The sequence below is a fragment of the Xiphophorus couchianus genome, chromosome 2 (assembly GCF_001444195.1).
Source record: "Xiphophorus couchianus chromosome 2, X_couchianus-1.0, whole genome shotgun sequence".
NCBI lineage: Eukaryota > Metazoa > Chordata > Actinopteri > Cyprinodontiformes > Poeciliidae > Xiphophorus > Xiphophorus couchianus.
In genome coordinates this window covers 5,253,538-5,275,822 of record NC_040229.1, presented here as the reverse complement: position 1 = coordinate 5,275,822, position 22,285 = coordinate 5,253,538, and the positions used below count along the sequence as shown (strand labels likewise).

General features: G+C 41.4%; 1 protein-coding gene across 1 annotated transcript in view; it reads right to left on the bottom strand.

Moving 5' to 3' along the window:
• LOC114136772 (potassium voltage-gated channel subfamily G member 4-like) overlaps positions 1-22,285 on the bottom strand; it is a 39,379-nt gene that overhangs the window by 3,299 nt on the left and 13,795 nt on the right. Inside the window, 2 exon segments of the mRNA XM_028005046.1 lie at positions 18,665-19,306; positions 20,341-20,647. Of these exon segments, the coding sequence (XP_027860847.1) occupies positions 18,665-19,306; positions 20,341-20,448 (750 nt within the window). The 5' untranslated portion in view covers positions 20,449-20,647.

Here is a 22,285-nt window from a genome sequence, read left to right as displayed (position 1 = left end):
ACATTCACCCATTAAAACACATTTATTCAAGGCACAACGGGGGTTACGTTGCTCAGGGGCCACTCAGGGCCACTGAGGTCCGGTCCATGACGAACCGGGTCAGAGACACGGCGCCGCCCTGAAAATAATCAGAGATCTGATCTTTTGTGTCTTTTAGCTGCAAGTTTGTTCTCTAAATAAAATATGAATAATAATCTGCACAGTTTGAAATCTTTTTCCTGAGATCCTCCTCTCATCCCTCCCTCCATTTCCTGCCCTTTTGTCATTGCATTCAGCCTGCATTTGTCTTTTTCTCCTCCGTCTCTCTCCATCCCTCTCCCCTCCGTTTATTTCCACCTCTCCATCGCTCATTCTGTTTGCTCTGCGGTCGCCCACTCTCCTCCATCACTCTGTAAAACAGACGTCTCTTCACACCTCCTGCTCTCGTCCTCTGTGCCGTTTCCTCGTCTCAATGTGACGCTGCGGTTGCTGCAGCTCTGCAGACCAACTCATGGCTGCAGAACGCTGACATTAATCTGTTTGTTTTCTTAAACGACATCAAGTTACGTCACATTTCATCCAAAACAGGACGAAGGACATTGTTTAACACTCCACCTCTGAAGGATTTACGCTCTTGTTCTGGCGTCTGGTCTGGGAACTTTGGATGTAAATATACATTCACTGCCACTTTATTAGGTACAGCCAGCCTGCTGTTTGCTTATGCAAATGTTCTCACTGCAGCAGAAACGGACTGATTCTGACCTTTTCACCAAATAAAAATCCAATCTGTTCAACCTCCAGATGTGAAACTAAATCATATCCGATAGTTTCCAAAGCGTCTGCAGTCTGAACGTCGCATTTTATCCAACATGCGTCAAAATCAGCAGCAGAAGAATCCAGACGGTAAATCTAAACTACGGCTGAAAATGATGATAATGAAGTGATGGAAGCAGCCTGAGTCAGTGAACGCATCACATCCCAACCCACCACTGCTGGTCCGACTCCACGTCCAAACAGAACCAGAAAAGATTAAACATTTTTGTTAACTTAAACAGTTGAGTTTTTAAAATGGTCAAAAACTCAATGATTTTGACCATTTTCCAGAAAATTTGCAGTAAACTCACAATTATGGATTAGCATAAAAAATCTGGATTTTATGCTAAAACCTGGAGGGACTGAACAGAGCAGAACATCTCCACCTCATGCTGCCCCCAGACGGATCAGCGCCCTGGAAGGAGAGCCTTATTAGTGCCCCACCGATGTCAGGAAATTATTTACACTGATCATTTTTCTATGAATGACAACAAAACAAAAACAGCGTCTGAATTATTAAAACTGCCTTCAAACTATTCTGGTGACAGGAAAACAGAAAACGTTTCCAGCTGCGGTCTAAAAACATTGATCTTTGCTCATATTAACAGATTTATAGTTTATTTTGAAATTGTTGTTGTAGATTAATGTAGTTGAATTCTGATTCATTCGTGTGTCAGGGTGGATTTATTGCTTCACGCGCCGCTGTGGGTTCTGCTGCCCACCGAGTGAAAAACGGACCAGATCTAAACAAATTTCTCCAGAGGAACCAACTGGGGAATATTTAGTTTAGAAACGGCGACGGATTCGATGGTTTAAAGGTTCCATAGTTTCCTCTTCCATAAATCAAACCGAACTGTTAACCTTTACTCCTCTGCTCCTCAATCTTCCCTGGGTTGTTTTCCTCAGACATTCTGCCAGGTCGTCCTATTAATCTGAGACGTTTTCATTTATTCCCCTCGTTGCTGCTGACGTTAGGCCCCATCAGGGCTGCCTGACCTTTGCCTGACCTCTGCAGAGGCGGCCATTTTGTTACGGCTGCAGCTCGTCACCTCTGACAGCTGTTTTCAGTCCAGTTTGAAAATAAAAGCAACCACAGAGATGATAACCAAACCCAAACCCTGAGCTTCTCGCCCCTGGATGAATCCCTCAGGAAGTGACATCACATTTCATCCAGGCAGCTTCCTGTGTGGTGTGAAGGTCAAATTAAGACAAAAACCACCAGGAGGGGAAGAACGTTAGGAAAGACACAACAAATGATGCATTTCTTTACATCAACTGCAGGATTTTAGTAATAAATATTGTTTAGACATACTAAGGATAGATTAAGAGAAAAACGATTTTTTAAGTTACAGGAATAAAGTCACAACATTAGCATAAAAGTCTTAGAATTATGAGGGCAAAAAGTGATTTTAATGAGAAAGGAGTTTGGGAAGATTTATTAAGATGTGAGGTGACAGTTCAGTCCTTCTGGTTCTTTCTGTGAAATAATCATTTAACATTTTAAAGTCCTGCTGAAATATTTATTTGTTGCAGAAGCTTAACTTCACAAAATGTTCAACATTTTTTCATTTTAATTTTTTGTTATTTTTGGTGTCTGGGAAAACAAAGACTTTATTCTGGTTCTGTTATGGCTTTGTTGGTGTGATATTACAATTTTATTGTTTTATTGTGAGCACTACGAAAATATTGCAGAACTATAATTTACCTAACAACATAAAAACCCTAAATAACATATTTAGACATTTTAACAGCAAAAACAAGTAGAGTGGGATTGTTACGCTTAAACTTACAAGAAAATAATAACATAGTTTGTAAAACAGACGATTCAGAAACAAACATCATATTAAAGGTTGACCTAAAACATTCTCATGTTTTATTCTCAGCAGTCGAGTTTTTCTCTCCTTATTTACATCCAAACATGCAATAATTACAACTGAAAGGTTCTTCAGATTCATGGTGATGAATTGATTATTGAGATGATCAATAATCGATTGCTAACTGGAGAACGGAGACTCAGAAAAAGGTCATTTGACTGCAGCTGCAGCCTGAAGAGTCTAATAAACAAATTCTGTTTATTAGCAATAAAATATTTCATTTAAAAAGTTAATTAATTATTTGCATCTTTTAATGTATTTCTAACAAAAAAAGGTTCAAATGAAAAATCTGCAGAATGGAGTTTTTGTGATCTGATAAATCGTCAGAATAATCGATTTTTAAGTATTAGTTAGCTTCCTCCCTGGCAGCAGTAAACCAGTACTGGATCGACCAGTTTGATCAGGAACTGGTTCTGTGTGAACTGGACGTTTTGTTCATGGATCCTCTGACCGGTTAGCGCAGCGTTAGCGCAGCGGTTCCAGTCTGAAGCTGACCTGCGTTTGTTTTAGTGTTTCCAGATTAATTTCCTGTCGTCTCCGTCGCAGTTTTCCTTGAACCTCACCGTCTCGTTCTTTTACCTGCTGCGATGATTCAGCAGCCCGGCTGGAAACGAGAACAACAGAAATGATGACATTTCGCTTCTCAGTGAGTTTTCCTTTGCAGCAGACCTTGAACAATCCTCTCAGGTTTTCCCTGCGCTGTTTTTCAGATTAAAGGAAAGACGGAGCGGGACCAGAGGACGGCTGGGGGGAAACAGGAAGCTGTGTTTCTGTGTCGAGCCACTCATGTGTTATTAAAGAGCGAGAATCAAGTGACAACTTCATCTGTCACTTCGCTGCTCTCCAGTTACCAGATACAAACATAATAAGAGAAAACGCTGCAGGTGTCGAGGTGAGATAAAGAACATTAAGACAACGCAGCTTCATCTGGTTCACCAGAAACACCTGAACAGAGGAGAAATGAGATTAACGGAGATTAAATGAGATTGACTGAGATTAAATGAGGTGAAATGAGATTAAATGAGGTGACCTGAGATTAACGGAGATTAAATTAGATTAACGGAGATTAAATGAGATGAAATGAGATTAACTGAGATTGACTGAGATTAAATGAGGTGAAATGAGATTAAATGAGGTGAAATGAGATTAAATGAGGTGACCTGAGATTAACGGAGATTAAATGAGATTAACGGAGATTAAATGAGATTGACTGAGATTAAATGAGATGAAATAAGAACTGAGATTAAATGAGAAGAACTGAGATTAAATGAGATGAACTGAGATTAACGGAGATTAAATGAGATGAAATGAGATTAAATGAGAAGAACTGAGATGAAATGAGATTAAATGAGATGACCTGAGATTAAATGAGATGAAATGAGATTAAATGAGAAGAACTGAGATTAAATGAGATGAACTGAGATTAAATGAGAAGAACTGAGATTAAATGAGATGAACTGAGATTAACGGAGATTAAATGAGATTGACTGAGATGAAATGAGAAGAACTGAGATTAAATGAGATGACCTGAGATTAAATGAGATGAAATGAGATTAAATGAGAAGAACTGAGATTAAATGAGATGAAATGAGAAGAACTGAGATTAAATGAGATGAAATGAGGTGAACTGAGATTAACGGAGATTAAATGAGATGAAATGAGATTAAATGAGAAGAACTGAGATTAAATGAGATGAACTGAGATTAAATGAGATTAAATGAGATGACCTGAGATTAAATGAGATGAAATGAGATTAAATGAGAAGAACTGAGATTAAATGAGATGAAATGAGGTGAAATGAGATGAAATGAGATTAAATGAGATGAAATGAGATTAAATGAGAAGAACTGAGATTAAATGAGATTAAATGAGATGAAATGAGGTGAAATGAGATTAAATGAGGTGACCTGAGATTAACGGAGATTAAATGAGATTAACGGAGATTAAATGAGATGAAATGAGAAGAACTGAGATTAAATGAGAAGAACTGAGATGAAATGAGATTAAATGAGATGACCTGAGATTAAATGAGATGAAATGAGATTAAATGAGAAGAACTGAGATTAAATGAGATGAACTGAGATTAAATGAGAAGAACTGAGATTAAATGAGATGAACTGAGATTAACGGAGATTAAATGAGATTGACTGAGATGAAATGAGAAGAACTGAGATTAAATGAGATGAACTGAGATTAAATGAGAAGAACTGAGATTAAATGAGATGAACTGAGATTAACGGAGATTAAATGAGATTAAATGAGAAGAACTGAGATTAAATGAGATGAACTGAGATTAACGGAGATTAAATGAGATTAAATGAGAAGAACTGAGATTAAATGAGATGAACTGAGATTAAATGAGATTAAATGAGATTAAATGAGAAGAACTGAGATTAAATGAGATGAACTGAGATTAAATGAGATTAAATGAGATGACCTGAGATTAAATTAGATGAACTGAGATTAAATGAGATGAACTGAGATTAAATGAGATGAACTGAGATTAAATGAGATGAAATGAGATTAAATGAGATGAACTGAGATTAACGGAGATTAAATGAGATTAAATGAGAAGAACTGAGATTAAATGAGATGAACTGAGATTAAATGAGATTAAATGAGAAGAACTGAGATTAAATGAGATGAACTGAGATTAAATGAGATTAAATGAGATGACCTGAGATTAAATGAGATGAACTGAGATTAAATGAGATGAACTGAGATTAAATGAGATGAACTGAGATTAAATGAGATGAAATGAGATTAAATGAGATGAACTGAGATTAACGGAGATTAAATGAGATTAAATGAGAAGAACTGAGATTAAATGAGATGAACTGAGATTAAATGAGATTAAATGAGATTAAATGAGAAGAACTGAGATTAAATGAGATGAACTGAGATTAAATGAGATGACCTGAGATTAAATGAGATGAACTGAGATTAAATGAGATGAACTGAGATGAAATGAGAAGAACTGAGATGAAATGAGAAGAACTGAGATTAAATTAGATGAACTGAGATTAAATGAGATGAAATGAGATTAAATGAGATGAAATGAGATTAAATGAGATGACCTGAGATGAAGTCGAGGGTTGGAGGTTTGCAGGTCTGCAGACAGGAAGCAGCAGCAACAGGAGGAGGAAAGCCTGTGGTGATATCTGAGGTGAGGCGATTCCTTCTCATGCCTCCATCATTCATGCAGCAGGACGCAAAGCCTGGGCTGTGATCAGTACCACTGTTGCCTAGCAACAAGAAGGTCCTGGGTTTGAACCCCAGGCTGGTCTCTGGGTTCTCACTGCCAGGGCTGGACCACATGACTGAAAACGTATCTTAATATAAACGTTTCATCAGCGGATATCGATGATTATTGATTAGTTTTTGTTTTTCTGAAATCCTGAAACTGTTGGCGTGACGTTTCCAGTTCCAGAACATGGTTTATTTTTAAACAGTTATGAGACATCGTGGCAAAACCTTAAATTACTGCAAGCTACTCAACGGGTTGTTGCTAGGCAACCAAAGAGTGAGCCAGTTAGTTGACGCTACCCAGGTAGTGTAGGCCTTTCCTCTGCCTACATCCCCCAGAATGCTGTGCGGCTCTGGATCAGAGTTTAGTGAAATTATTGAATATTCTTTGATAATGATCTAATTTCTATAACGATAAATACTATTGATTTATTACCTACATATTAGATACAGGAAGGGATGAAGATCAGAACTGCTGGTTCTGAGGAAGAGGAGAACCTCAGAGAAGATTCATGTCCCAGTAAAATGTCACAAAATGCCTCCAAAATATTCCTGATGTAACATGTTTTATTTATAAAGTCGCTCCTTTAAATAAAACAGTTTGAACCAAAATCTTCTCATTAGTTTCTGAAATCCACGAGTTGAACTTTTAAAAACTAAAACTTTTACTTAAAGTCAAAGTTTGAGGAAGCACATTTTACTTTTAAGTAACATTTTAGTCATAACTTTAGTTGTATTTCAGGAAAATGTATCTAAGTATCTGAACTCTTGAGTACATTAAGACCAACTGCACCAATCAATAGATCAATATATTGGAACAAGTGATTAGATGCAGTTGAGTTTTAAAAATACGACAAGTCGTATTTTGATTTGTGTTTGTTGGGATGCGAGTGTGTCTGCAGGTACAGGTGTGTTAATAAAAGGTGCTGCAATCCTATTGGCTGGGAGCCTGCAGCGTCTGACTCCGACCTGCAGAGGGCAGTGTGTGTTTGTCTCTGTGACGTAACTGCTGGCTGGAAACCTCCAGAAGCAGAGCAGCTGCTGTCATTGTGTTTAAGAGAGTAATTAGTCTTAGACCATCACGTCACTTCCTCTGTTGTTCCCCACAAGGCCACCAGGGGTCCCCATGCGTTTCCTGCAGCGCCGTTCCCACCTGTTCACGGTAATTAATTAGTCTCTGAATATTAACAGACCTGTTTACCATGCTGTTGGTTTCTCTGCGGTTTCTATGGCAACCAGCGGTTTGGTAGGATCATCAGTCTGTCCTGAACAGGTAGACCAGGCGAAGCAACACGGAAAAGAAAAGGCCACGTTTCTCTGACGTCATCAAATATAGTGAGAATATTGAGAATTAAAGTAAAGAACATTGGCTTTGAGAAGAAATGATCCATGTTTTAGAACTTGTTAAATGTTTAAAACATGAAACTAAAACATTTATCATTTTCTTCAGGAAGCGACTTCTCAGCAGGTTCTGATATGTTTTCATGCTACTAATTAAATGCACAAAAATATTAATTTAGAAAAATGTTTCAAAAGTCAAACATTTATCCCATGTTTTTTTTTCAATCTCAGGTTTTTTCAATTTTTGAAATTTTTATTTGACTGCAATATTATAGAAGAAAAAAAGACAAGGAGATTTCTGTGTTTCAAAAGTAAAAAAATCTGCTAGGAAAAACTCAGAAATTTGTTTACGGCGGTAAAGATGGACGCCGCCTCTGGATGGATTTTAAGGTTGTTGAGAGCGAAGCGTGGTCAGCAGACGGTCAGCAGACGGTCAGCAGACGAAGGAAGCTGATGAGCAGAAAGCTCTGGGAAGATGGCGGACAGGGTATTCAAGTTTCTCTGAGCTCCCTAAGAGTCTCTAAGTTAAATTATGAAGTAAACTACTAGTAAATATCGGTAATATCAATACTCAGCTTGTATGAAGTATGAAGAAAAGCAACAAGTTTCTGCCACCTGCAGTCAAGACTCTGCTTTCTAAAAACTCTGAAATGATCTCGTGATCAGGTCATGAGATTAAATGAGATTAAATGAGATGACCTGAGATTAAATGAGGTCAGCTGCAGCTAGCAAACGGGAAAGGGAAGCCAGAACCCCGACCAGAACCCCGACCAGAACCCCGACCAGAACCCCGACCAGTACCCCGACCAGAACCCCGACCAGTACCCCGACCAGTACCCCGACCAGTACCCCGACCAGAACCCCGACCAGAACCCCGACCAGTACCCCGACCAGAACCCCGACCAGTACCCCGACCAGAACCCCGACCAGAACCCCGACCAGTACCCCGACCAGTACCCCGACCAGAACCCCGACCAGAACCCCGACCAGAACCCCGACCAGAACCTCGACCAGTACTCCAGAAAAAAACACACACATGGAAAAAAGAACCAAAGGTTCGTCCCAGGATCAAATGAACACTGAGGCTATTTTAAGAGCTATAAGTTCCTTAGGACAGAAAGTAAATGACCGCATGGAAGAAGTTGGCATGTAAATGAAGCAGCACAGTGCTATGCTAGCGGCTATTGCTAAATCGGTTCAGCTCAACTCAGAGGAGCTAAACGATTGCAAAAAGAAAATAATAGAATTGGAGAAACAAGTGGACACACTCTCCAAAGAGAACATGCAGTTGAAAGACATAAAAGATTTGGTGCCTCGGCATAAAGGAAAACTCTAGTGAAAACATCCGAGATGAAGTTGTGGCGCTTCTGGGCAAAATTGCACCTGATTTGGCTTCAAAGATGGATGAAGAGGTTGATGTTGTCGACAGAGTGGGTCGAAAGATGCATAACAGGGACAGACAGATTATCATTCTGTTTGTGAGACGAGCCTTGAGAGACGACATCTGGAAGAGAACTAAAACTTGAAGAAGGAGTTCGCTTCTTTGAAGATTTGACACCAGAAGATTGGAAAGCAAGACAAGAACTGTGGCCAAAATGTAAAAAGCAAGAAAAGAAGAAAGCTGCGGCTTTCAGGGCCCGTTTGGGTTCATCAGAGGCATCATGGATGTTTCTACAGCTGAGAACTGAGATGCAGCAGAAATGAACATGGAAACTTAGAGGACAGTTCTGTTAAAGTCTCACTCAAGGTTTTTTTCACTCTCTAAACCGTTTGTTCATCTGTTCTAATTTTCAGATAAAAAACGATTTTTCTTTTGTTTCTTTTAACACAAGCAGACTAAAAGAAAGCTAAAAGTCAACACTGACCTTTTCACAAAAATCACAACATGTAGATTATTGTATAGTAAGACATTAGGTAAAAACATCATTTTCAAGCATGATGAAAAAACAAACAATTGAATGTGATGGGACTCTAAAGTTTTTAAAAATGAGTGATTTTTTTCTGCTCTGCCGGGATGCGTTGCCATGATGAGCAGCTCATTTCTGCTCCTCTTCAATAATCCCGCTTGGCAGATGAAGGCAGCGGATAACAGGCGTGGAATCTGCTTGGCGCTGCTACAGATCTACGCCCACAGAAACAGAAAACCATCTGAATGCTAATTAACGGCTGGGAAGCATTCTGCTTTATGACACCTAATTTAATATATAGGAGTGTTTGTGAAACCGTTTGCAGTCCGGCTGCTGCAGGATGAGCTGTTAGATCATAGGGAGAAGATTTTATACCAAAACTGTTTAAATTTATCATTCCTCTTGACCTTCTATGGCAGGCCGTTTTAACATAAAATCTGTTTCGTCTGACTACATTAATTACATTCCAGAATTCTAAAAATGAGCTTTGACTAGACACCAACACATATTGACTTGTTAATAAAAAACATCTCATTCATTTTGGGTTTTCTTAAAATGAATTTTGATGAGTCAGAATTACATATAAAATCTAGATATCCACATATCTAAATCACATATCCATTCGTTTTGCTTCCAAGAAATCTACAATTTATTTTGCACTAGTCAAATCTTATACATCTCCTGATGCATAATGACATTTAATACTGGTGTCATTCCAGATATCTTTAATTAGAATTATGAGTAGACAGAAGAAAAGCTCATATCTCAGATTTACTTTAATTGTTGAAATCTGAAATACGTTTCAGATAATAATTTATCGAATCAAATTGAAACTTCCGTAAAACTTAACAGTAAATCTGGCGTCATTTATAGTCGGTTAATTAAGAAATCTCTATTTAATTTGTCGAGCTAAACTAATTCCAGACATCTGAAATGGAAATGTGGTGAAGCTGATATTATGTAAAAACAGCTTGCCATACACCTTCAGTGTTTTCTCCTCAAAACCCAAAAGGCCTTTTAGAGCTAACTGAGCCGCATCACATCTAAATGTGAGCAGAAGTGTTGCTGAAATGGGAAATATATACCCAGTTATTCATGAGTTGGTTTATTACTCTCCATATTTCACCATCTGCTGCTTTTCTGCTGCTTTCCTCTCATTTCCTCCTTTACAATCTAACTTCTCTGGAATAAAATCTCTTCTACAGTGAGCCTCAGCTGAAGCAAATATCCTGACATTTAAATAAACTTTTACTACATTATGTTTGATTAATTAGAGCAGTATCATAAAGCAAATACAGAAAGTGTAAACTAGAACATGATTTTATTCGCAGCTCCTTTCCTAAAAGCCTGAGAGCGGATCTATGATGAATGATTCTGTTTTGTCTCCAGGATTCAGCAGCTCATCAAGAAGACATGATGAACACAAACCAATAATCAGAGGATTCGCTGTGACGCCTTTGCTCTCTTTGTTACGGCCTGAGACTCAGGTGTGGATGTGAATCACACAGAGCAACGCTAATACAACGCTAATGCTACGCTAACACAACACTAACGCTACCAGTGCTTCTCAGTTCCGGTCCTCAGGCCCCCCTGCCCTGCATGTTTTAGGTGTTTCCCTGCTGCCACACACCTGGATTGAATCTATGAGTGATTAACAGGCTTCTGCAGCACTTGATGGCTGCAGGACAGGTAATGCAATCATTTGGATCAGCTGTTCTGAGATGGGGGTGCAGCTGAAACATGCAGAGCAGGGGGCCTGAGGACTGGAATTGAGAAGCACTGCGCTACATTAACACAACGCTAATGCTACACTAACGCAACGCTAATGCTACATTAACACAATGCTAATGCTACATTAACACAACGCTAACGCTACACTAACGCAACGCTAACGCTACACTAACGCAACGCTAACGCTACACTAACACAACGCTAACGCTACACTAACACAATGCTAACGTTATACTAACACAACGCTAACGCTACACTAACACAACCCTAACGCTACACTAACACAATGCTAATGCTACATTAATACAACGCTAACGCTACACTAACGCAACCCTAACGCTACACTAACACAACGCTAACGCTACACTAACACAATGCTAACGTTATACTAACACAACGCTAACGCTACATTAACACAACCCTAACGCTACACTAACACAACCCTAACGCTACACTAACACAATGCTAATGCTACATTAATACAACGCTAACGCTACACTAACGCTACACTAACACAACCCTAACGCTACACTAACACAACCCTAACGCTACACTAACGCAACGCTAACGCTACACTAACACAACGTTAACGCTACACTAACACAACGCTAACGTTATACTAATACAACCCTAACGCTATACTAACACAACCCTAACGCTATACTAACACAACCCTAACGCTACACTAACACAATGCTAACGTTATTCTAACACAACCCTAACGCTACACTAACACAATGCTAATGCTACACTAACACAACGCTAACGCTACATTAACACAACCCTAACGCTACACTAACACAATGTTAACGCTACACTAACACAACGCTAACGTTATACTAACACAACCCTAACACTACACTAACACAATGTTAACGCTACATTAACACAACCCTAACGCTACACTAACACAACCCTAACGCTACACTAACACAACCCTAACGCTACACTAACGCAAAGCTAACGCTACACTAACACAACGTTAACGCTACACTAACACAATGCTAACGTTATACTAATACAACCCTAACGCTATACTAACACAACCCTAACGCTATACTAACACAACCCTAACGCTACACTAACACAATGCTAACGTTATTCTAACACAACCCTAACGCTACACTAACACAATGCTAATGCTACACTAACACAACGCTAACGCTACATTAACACAACCCTAACGCTACACTAACACAATGTTAACGCTACACTAACACAACGCTAACGTTATACTAACACAACCCTAACGCTACACTAACACAATGCTAACGCTACACTAACACAACACTAACGATACACTAACACAACCCTAACGCTACACTAACACAACCCTAACGCTACACTAACACAACCCTAACGCTACACTAACACAACGCTAACGCTACACTAACACAACCCTAACGCTACACTAACACAACGCTAACGCTACACTAACACAACGCTAACGCTACACTAACACAACGCTACACTAACACAACGCTAACGCTACACTAACACAACGCTAACGCTACACTAACACACGCTACACTAACACAACGCTAACGCTACACTAACACAACGCTACACTAACACAACGCTAACGCTACACTAACACAACACTAACGTTATACTAACACAACGCTAACGCTACACACTCCTTCAGGTCGGACTGCTCTGCTGCAGGCAGACGCTCATTCATGCTGCCAAGTCCAGGCAGCAGAGAGATTGGGTAGCAAATCACATGGCTCATTTTTTTTCTCTGTCATTTTTAAAAATTGCCTTGTTGATAATGGAATCCTACAGAAGCGGGACACATGCGTCCATAAACAGAAACTCTGCTGAGATTTGATCAGACCAGCGACTTCCTCTTCCAGCCGCCGTCATGGTGAAGCATCGATATTCTCTGTTAGTTCAGTAACTTTATAAAATCCTGCAGTGAGCCTCCATCATGACCAGGCTGACCTCTGACCCCATTAAACAGTGATTAACCTGGAAGGAGTCAAACTCCTCGTTACAAGCCGTGTGATCATAATGAATGAATGAACTTTGCTGTTATGCATAATTTAAATGAGCTGTAATTTGATTGAGGCGATAACTCAGCCCACTCCTGATGAAGACAAGAATGAAGAGAGAGAGACTTTATCTGCAACACCGGCAAAGTCAAAGGTAGCATCTATGAAAATGATCTATAAAAAATCTGTATTTTAATCCAGCAGGATACTCTCAGATTAAGAAAGTATAGAGAAATACATCATAAGTAACAATTATTAGTAACCAAAAAACTGAAGCTACTTTAAGTTGATGGAGGTTTTTATTGTTTTTTGGAACCGATTAATTTATTAGCTTCATGTTTTCATGAAGTAGAAATACTGTATATAGGGTTCCTTTTGTAAAGCAAAAGTTAAAAATGAACAGCAATAATTTGGGTCAGAGAAAAACTGGCTTCACTTTTCAAAGTCATATTTTCTCCATTTTATTTATTCATTTAGAAAATGTTTCAAACTATGTGGCTATTTAATTAGCAAGCTGAATATCCAGTTCATAAGTTAAATGTGAATATGAATAAATATTTTGCCAACAAGCATGAACTAAATATTTTATTAGCAAGCCTGCTATTTAAATATTAATTTTGGATCTAAATATTAATTTTTGCTTACAAAACATTTTGTTTGCTAAACATTTAGTGAGCCAGCTAAAGCTAAATATTTAGCTTTAAATAGTTACTGCCAAGATAAATATTTAGAATTTATTTAGCAAGTTGAATAAATAATCCTCCCGTTTCCTGTGGTTACAGCTGGTTTGCTGTTTGTTGTTGGGTTTTATATTTTCTATAATTGCAGCGTTATTTGTTTTGCATTATTGGGTTTAGTTTGTATTTTCCATGCGTTTGCAGTGAGTCGCTGTTTGCTGCATCGGTCAGCCACCAGGAAGTATCTGAGGTTGGAAACGTTTCTGTAATCCTGTAGATTTACGTCTCATGTTCTTCTTATTTCACGTCATTCAAGATGTTCATCCTTCTGGTTCCCCTGGGAAGGCGGGAAATATCACAACGATCTGTTTGCTACCACGTCTAACCTGGACATGAACAACAAAACGGCTGATTTTCCTGGAGTTCAGACCGAGGATCCGTCTCTCCTCACGCTGCTGCCTGATCTCGGTTCAGTAACATCCCTCCGGTCTGAGAAAACTATACGTATATACACATAACCTGCACCTTAACTCAAGTCGAGCAAATCTCAATCTCGTTGTAATCTGTTGATGACAATGACAAATAAATCTTATCTTATCTTATCTAACTCCCAGCCTCCTGCAGCCTCCCAGCGTCTTTTCCTGCTGGTCCACATGCTGGTTATTTATTTATGGCATTTCTACATAAAACTCTCAATTCAATTCGTCATCAAACTCAATTAGAATAGAATAGAATAGAATAGAATAGTGGTGGCTGGGCTCTCCCTTAGAGATAGGGTGAGAAGCTCAGTCATCCGGGAGGGACTCAGAGTAGAGCCACTGCTCCTTCACATCGAGAGGAGCCAGTTGAGGAGCATCTGGTCAGGATGCCTCCTGGACGCCTCCCTGGTGAGGTGTTCCGGGCACGTCCCACCGGGAGGAGGCCCCGGGGAAGACCCAGGACACGCTGGAGGGACTATGTCTCTCGGCTGGCCTGGGAACGCCTCGGGATTCCCCCGGAGGAGCTGGAAGAAGTGGCCGGGGAGAGGGAAGTCTGGGCCTCCCTTCTGAAGCTGCTACCCCCGCGACCCGACTCCGGATAAGCGGAAGAAGAGAATAGAATAGAATAGAAGTACTTTATTCATCCCAGCAGGGAAATTACTTCGCAGTTACTGCATAGAGACAAGACACAATAACAACGTCTGGGTGTTGAGTCTGGAGTTTGGCTGTGTCAGAGCTGATGACGTCACAGGCCACCGCTGCATCAGCTGATGGGGGAATGTAAACAGTGATCAAAATGGCGGACGTAAACTCCCTCGGTAAATAACACGGCCGCATTCCCACAGCCAGAAGTTCAATGTCCGGGCTACAAATCTGTTCCTTCACGTTAACATGGCCGGGATTACGCCACCTCTCACTCACATAAAGTGCAATCCCGCCGCCCCTCTTCTTCCGACTCTTGGAAAAGTCCCTGTCCCTGCGCACCAAGGAAAATCCAGGAACCTCCACGCTGTAGTCCGGAATAAGCGAGTGCAGCCAGGTTTCCGTGAAGCAGAGATACTGCACTCCCAGTACTTAGGTAGGAATTAGGAAGAAGGAGAGCGAATCTACTGACACAGTCAGAACGTGAAGACACGAGTCTCTGAGGCTCCGTGGGAGGAAACGCTCTGGAACCGAGTCGCTCTGGGAACCGAGTCGCTCTGGAACCAAATCGCTCTGGAACCGAGTCGCCCTGGGAACCGAGTCGCCCTGGGAACCGAGTCGCCCTGGGAACCGAGTCGCTCTGGAACCGAGTCGCTCTGGAACCAAATCGCTCTGGAACCGAGTCGCCCTGGGAACCGAGTCGCTCTGGAACCGAGTCGCTCTGGAACCTGAGTCCCTCTGGAACCGAGTCACTCTGGAACCGAGTCGCCCTGGGAACCGAGTCGCTCTGGAACCGAGTCGCCCTGGGAACCAAGTCGCTCTGGAACCGAGTCGCCCTGGGAACCAAGTCGCCCTGGGAACCGAGTCGCTCTGGAACCAAGTCGCTCTGGAACCGAGTCGCCCTGGGAACCGAGTCGCTCTGGAACCGAGTCGCCCTGGGAACCAAGTCGCTCTGGAACCGAGTCGCCCTGGGAACCAAGTCGCTCTGGAACCAAGTTGCTCTGGAACCGAGTCGCCCTGGGAACCGAGTCGCTCTGGAACCGAGTCGCTGCTGTTGACTCTCTAAAGCAAACGAAACGTTACGCAGAAACACAGAAAAGTTTCCAACAACAAACATTTGATCGTCCATCAAGGCATGAAACATTTCTATGCTAAAAAAATCCTAAATTCACCAGCGGCTCCTGCATCTCAGGAGGGATTCTGACCCGACCTTCATCAGCAGAACCTCTCTGACCCGACCTGCACTGCAGAACCTCTCTGACCCGACCTTCATCAGCAGAACCTCTCTGACCCGACCTGCACTGCAGAACCTCTCTGACCCGACCTTCATCAGCAGAACCTCTCTGACCCGACCTGCACTGCAGAACCTCTCTGACCCGACCTTCATCAGCAGAACCTCTCTGACCCGACCTGCACTGCAGAACCTCTCTGACCCGACCTTCATCAGCAGAACCTCTCTGACCCGACCTGCACTGCAGAACCTCTCTGACCAGACCTTCATCAGCAGAACCTCTCTGACCCGACCTGCACTGCAGAACCTCTCTGACCAGACCTTCATCAGCAGAACCTCTCTGACCCGACCTGCACTGCAGAACCTCTCTGACCCGACCTTCATCAGCAGAACCTCTCTGAACGGTTTGGGTTCCTCGGCTGGTGGAGGTAAACTGGTTTTGTCCCAGCAGAAAAACAGCAACAGAAATAATGAGAGTGTTTCTTGCGGCTCCCACAGCAGGTGGAGCGACCCAGATCAGATGTTCAGCCCTCAGTAAACCCAATTTGTGTCACTTCCAGATGTGGAACTAAATCAGATTTGATTGTTTCAGAGTCTGCAGTCTGAACGCTCATGTTGCATTTCACTGAGACGTGTCATAATTCAGCAGCAGAAGAATCCAGACTGTAAATCTAAACAATATTTGAAAATGATAATAATGAAGTTATGAAAACAACTTTAATTATTCTGAGGTCTGTTACCAACCAGCTCCTGTTCCTGAAAACTTCTGCTAACAAACCAACTGTCCCAAATAGATGTGACACATCGACCAACCCAAAGTTCTGTCCATTAATCCACAGTTTTATTCATAATTCATACAAAAAGCATCGCCCAGTCCTGGCGCCGATTCAAAGCTTTTATTTTAATGACTCAGGAAGTTCTGGGCATTTCCTGCCGGAGTTTTAAAAGTCGTCACGTTTTCTGGTGCGTCTGGCTGAGTGCTTCATCGCATCGCTCTCTCTCGCTCTCCTGCAGCTCGGATCAATACTTGCATCATGACTTCTGAAGCAGACGCTGCGTTTATGAATCGTTACATATCTAAAGCTTTGCTGCTTACCAGGCTGAAAAAAGGAAAATTCAGCTTCATAATGACAGAAATGACTTAATATTTGGAACTAATGGCTCTGAAATTCTTGTTTTCATTTCAGTGAGAATAAAAGCATGACATACTTTATTGGAACAGATTCTAGTGAATCTATTTTCAGCCATTATTCTGTACTTGTGATCATTTTCATATCAGATCCTCTGAGGACACCTGCAGTGAGATTTCTTCTTATGTAACAGCAGAACAAAGGAGAGGCGAGGCACAAAAACAGAAAACTTTCCTTTTTTTACAGGAAGAAATAATTGTGATGCTTAAAGAGACAGGAGGCAACAAGCTGCATCATTTAGCTTCTGAAGAGCAAATTAAGCCAGGATCTGGATTTAAAGCTGCAGAAAGTTAAAATCATTGTTGAGATTTAAAAACCAAACATTTTGATCTGAAAGTTTGTGAGAAACCAGAGCAGCCATGAATAATGCCTGGGCTGTGGTCATTTGTTGTTTCACTTCCCTCAAAAACTCATTTTAAATTCAACTCTTGCTTTATTTATGCAAACGCATTTAAATATTCAGAGTTCCAATATGTGAATATTTATCCTAAAGAAAACATCTGGAAAGTCACTAAAATGTGACGTTTGCTGTAAAGTTCAGGAAACATCCAGATGCAAACCAAACTATGATGAACCATCAGGGATCAGAGTTTGGGTTCAGGCTGTTCCTGAACAGGATCCCAGACCTGCATGATCATTTTCCTGCTGGGACGAAGATTTTTAACATGTTTCCATCGGAGAGGCTAAAAACATGGAGGACTTTCTAATTATGGGACAGAATGAAAATACATGAAGCATAAACCAGCAGCTGAATCTGAGTCTACAGCCAGATTCTGAATCTGTGCAATATTCAGAGATTTACTGGTTACGGTGACAGAACTGCGTGTGTGTGTGTGTGTGTATGTAGGTGTGTGTGCGTGTGTGTGTGTGTGTGTGGTGATGCATGTTTTGTGAGTATCCTCTTTTTAAAGGTCCAATAAGCCCGGTTTGTTATGCAGAGACCGGACAGGCTCATTACGCCCTGCTGCTATTGATCGACTCGCATCGGCAGACGCACATATTCTTGTTTACGCTGCAATGCATCCTGGGTAGATGACGAATGCTAAGTGCTACGGTGCTAACAGTAATTTTTGCACAATAAGTAACATTCAGAAATTTCAATTTGGCAAATGAAGATAAAATGGAGGAAGAGGAAGATGTAGAGGAAGAGGAAGAGTCGAGTGAAGAAGCTGCTGCTGCTTTGAAAAAACCGTCCAGAGAGGAGAGCGCTGCTGCTACTGTTTACGGTTAGTTTAGTATTTTTGTTTTTATGACGTAAAGCACTTTGAGCTGCCATGTTGCTGAAATGTGCTGCACTAATAAACTTGATCGATCGGTTGATCCCAGTTCCCTCCTCAGTGAAACATCCCCCCCAGTTAGATCATGTGGTGTTTGTTGGAGGTTATAACCATAAAAATGTTTTGTTTACTGGTAAAATAAGGCAGAAAAATATTAGCTCATCTTTAAACTTTAAACCTTTCCTCCAACCACTGCACTGAACTCACAAAATGCAAAAATAAAGACGTGAAGACGATGGAAGACGGTGGAGCACCAGGCGGGCCACCGCAGCTCAGGACTCACCCTGTCCTCCTCCTCTCTGAGGTCAGGCATGGTGCTGATGCACAAGCTGACCACAGTGACGGCGACCATGATGACGGACAGGCAGGCGAAGATCTTCCCCGGCAGGCCGGACTGAGGATTCTCCACCATGTCCCTCAGCCAGTTCATCACCTTCCTGTACCGGGTTTCCTCCACCGGCAGGCGCTGCATGGCGTTTCTCTGCCGCCGCTCCTCCTCCCGCCTCTCCTTGTCGTGAACCTCCTCGATGCGGGTGTACATCTTCCTCTTGCAGCAGCGCTCCATGTACGCCATCTCCACCCCCCAGTAGTTCAGCTCGTCGTGAAGGGAAAGAACACACATCTCTCGCAGGAGCCGCAGTTTTCCCGCCGCCAGGAAGTTGAGGATGACCTTGAAGGCGGACGGAGAGCGGTCGAAGAAGAACTCCTTCCTGGTTTCGTCGTAGTCGTCGCACACGCTGGCGATGTCCTCGAGCGACCGGCAGCCGCAGAGCCGGCCGAGTCTGGTGAGGGGGAACTGCTGCAGGGTGGTCCAGGGGAAGGTGTAGCGGTTTCCCCCCACGTTGATCACAGCCAGCAGGGCGTGGTCCACCGACACCAGGTCCTCCGGCCTGCGGATCAACTGCGCCCTCTGGTAGTAGACACCCTGGAGAGAGAGCCACGCATGAGCCTCCATGCTGACAACACCGAGTTCTGACCCGACCCGCTGAAATCTGCTGCTGCAGGCAGAGTCGGGTTGGATCTAGTTACTTTACTCAATTACATTTACTTGAGTAACTTTTTGGAAAAAAGTTACTTTTAGGAGTATTTTTACTGCGCTGCACTGGAGAAATGTTGTTTTGAAGTATTTCTGCTCTTGAGTAAAATTTCTGGATTTTTTTACCCACTGGATGAAAAAACAAACAGGTTTTACTCTGAAATTCACCAGACTCAGACTCAGAGCTGCAGTTTTTGGTAAAGTTTTGGAAGTTTTTTATTGAAAGAAACTGATTTGGAAAAATTATTATTTTGCCTGATTTTGTTATTTTTTGCTGCTTAAGCAAATTTTCATCATTTTGGTCCTTAAACTACCAACATTTAACTTTATATTTTGTTTTGTCTGATGATGTAATTTTTTTTATATTAAATGACTAAAAATTGGATCAATCATTGATAAACGCCACTTTCTCAATAAAGTTTGTGTAAAAAAAAGTGAATCCAAGGAGAGGAAATGGAATTGCTGCATGAACAGACTTCAAAATAAGAGCATGAATATAAACATCTAACCACTTGAATTTTTATCAGTTACTAACCAAAACTTCAAAACAAACACTGAACTTTATTCAACTGAAAGTTTACAAAACAGACGAGTAAATTATTGTTTAAGAATTTAAATGGAGAAATTAATTCAGGGGAAACTAAGAGCGCTAAACTTTTTCAAAGTTAGCAAAACCCGTAAACATCAGAAATGTTCCTGCCCTCCTACATCAGACTCAGACGATTCTCTGTAAACCGGTTGTGGGTTAAAATCCCAGCAGGTCAGGCGATGCCTCCAGTGTCACTTCCTCTGTTGCTCAGTTTGAACTTGGACAGTCCAATCAGCTTTGAGCTGCTGTCGTGTGATTGGCTAATGGGTGTGACCAGTGTAGTCACTGGAGTGTGTGGTTGTGTTTTGCAATGTTAACTCAGACTTCAGCTCACCTTGATGGTCTCAGTCTCTGGAATCTCGGTGAAGATGCGGTCCAGGCTGCTGTCGTCGCTGAGCGACAGGTTGCTGAAGTCGTGGTTGGTGTTGCTGATGATGGGCATGGCGGCATCAGGAAGGCGGTCCGCTCACAACAGGACGAGTCTGAGGCCAAGGCCTCTCTGAAGAACTTTTGTTTATCTCGTGACTTTAGTTCAAGTTCAGAACTGGATCTGGGTTCCTTCGGAGCTCATTGGTTATTGATTGGAGGCTGATGGCTGCCAGCCAGGCGGATCAGGGAAACATGGCGGCATCATGCAGGCGCTGGAGGAGGAACGAGCAGAAAGACAAACGGTCACGTCCAGCTAACGGTTAGCATCGGCTATTAATAGTTCATTACATCTAATTCACTTAAACACCAATCAGTTTCAAAGACAGGCCGACTTGTTTAGTCAGACAGCTGGTAAATGAACAAACATTAGTGCAGTTCACACTCAGAGTGAATTAGTGGCAGCTTTCCTGCAGACAGACACTGAATCACAGATCAGAAACTCTTCTGCTGCCAAGAGAAACGCTCTGAAACTTATTGGCACGGCTCGCCGTTTCAGCTGCCCAGACTCCCTGGCTGTAAAAAAGCTCTAAACTGTTATTGGTCACAAAGTATGAATGTTATCTTTAATTACATACCTACTGTAGCAAGGCTGCACTTTAACCTGAAGAATTGTTTTTTCATTCACATATTTTACAGATAACTTAAATATTGCCTGAGTTGCTCTCTGCAACTGTTGCACATCAACCCAGAAATCCCCTTCAACAAATAAATCTCTCTAGGAACTTTAAATACATTTAAAACTTTTTCTCTGACCTCTTTAATATTTCATTCTCTGCTGTTTCCCCAGTTTGTCAAGAGGAAGGTTTAGCGACCGACTACAGCAGACACAACAGGATGAAGTTAGGAACCAGAAGTCAGGCTGTGCAACAATTTGGCTTGAACTTCTCTGCAGACTGATGCCTGGTTTTAAAAATTCATGCACTTCTTCCTGCGCTGAAAGCAACACTCATCTGCCACTGTGACTCCTGACTCACAACTGATGGAGACAACATCCTGTCCTCTTCCAGCTCAGTCCCCAGACAAGTTGTCTGAGATACTTACAGTCCTGCAGGTTCCTCTTGTCCATGCAAGTCAAACATTCACATCACAGGAAAATAAAAAGCTTCAGATCAGCGTTTTTATTACAAACTGAAGGGAAAAAAGGAGGAACCTGCAGAATAAACGAGTTTTTTAGTTACATCAACACAAATCTGCTGAGTTTGAGTGGGAATGGACCACAAAGCAACTTCACTGGTTCAGATCCAGGAGAGCCAATAAATCACCTGGTTTCCAACTCAGACCAGAATATTCATTGATTCTCTGTGTGAAGTTTTCTACTGGAAAGTTAAATAAGGAAGACGATCCTCAGCCATTTTTAGGCTCCTTTGGGTCACACAGAGGACAGAATTAAAGATTAAATATCATTTTTACAAAAAATTAAAAACAAATGCTAAATAATTATATGGAAGATGAAGAATATAGATAAATAGTTAAATACAGGATTTAGATAAATGTAGCGTAAAATTATGTTTTTTCAGAGTTTGTTAATTCACAAGGATATATATTATTAAACTATTAATATAATAAACACTTGTTCTAATATATCTAAAATAAAAGCATTTTGAAGAACAATGAGCATCATAAAGAGATGGGAATAAAAGAAAATCAACAACTTTGATTATTCTGATGTTGCAAAACATTGTTTGGTTTTCTTGTGCGTGTGTGTGTGTGTGTGTGTGTGTGTGTGTGTGTGTGTGTGTGTGTGTGCTCATTTATTTTGAACATATATAATGTCAGTGGTACTGCAGTAAAAGGACAGCTGAGCTGATGGATGATGGGTTGTAACTTCAGCAGGTCACTGAAAGTCAGAC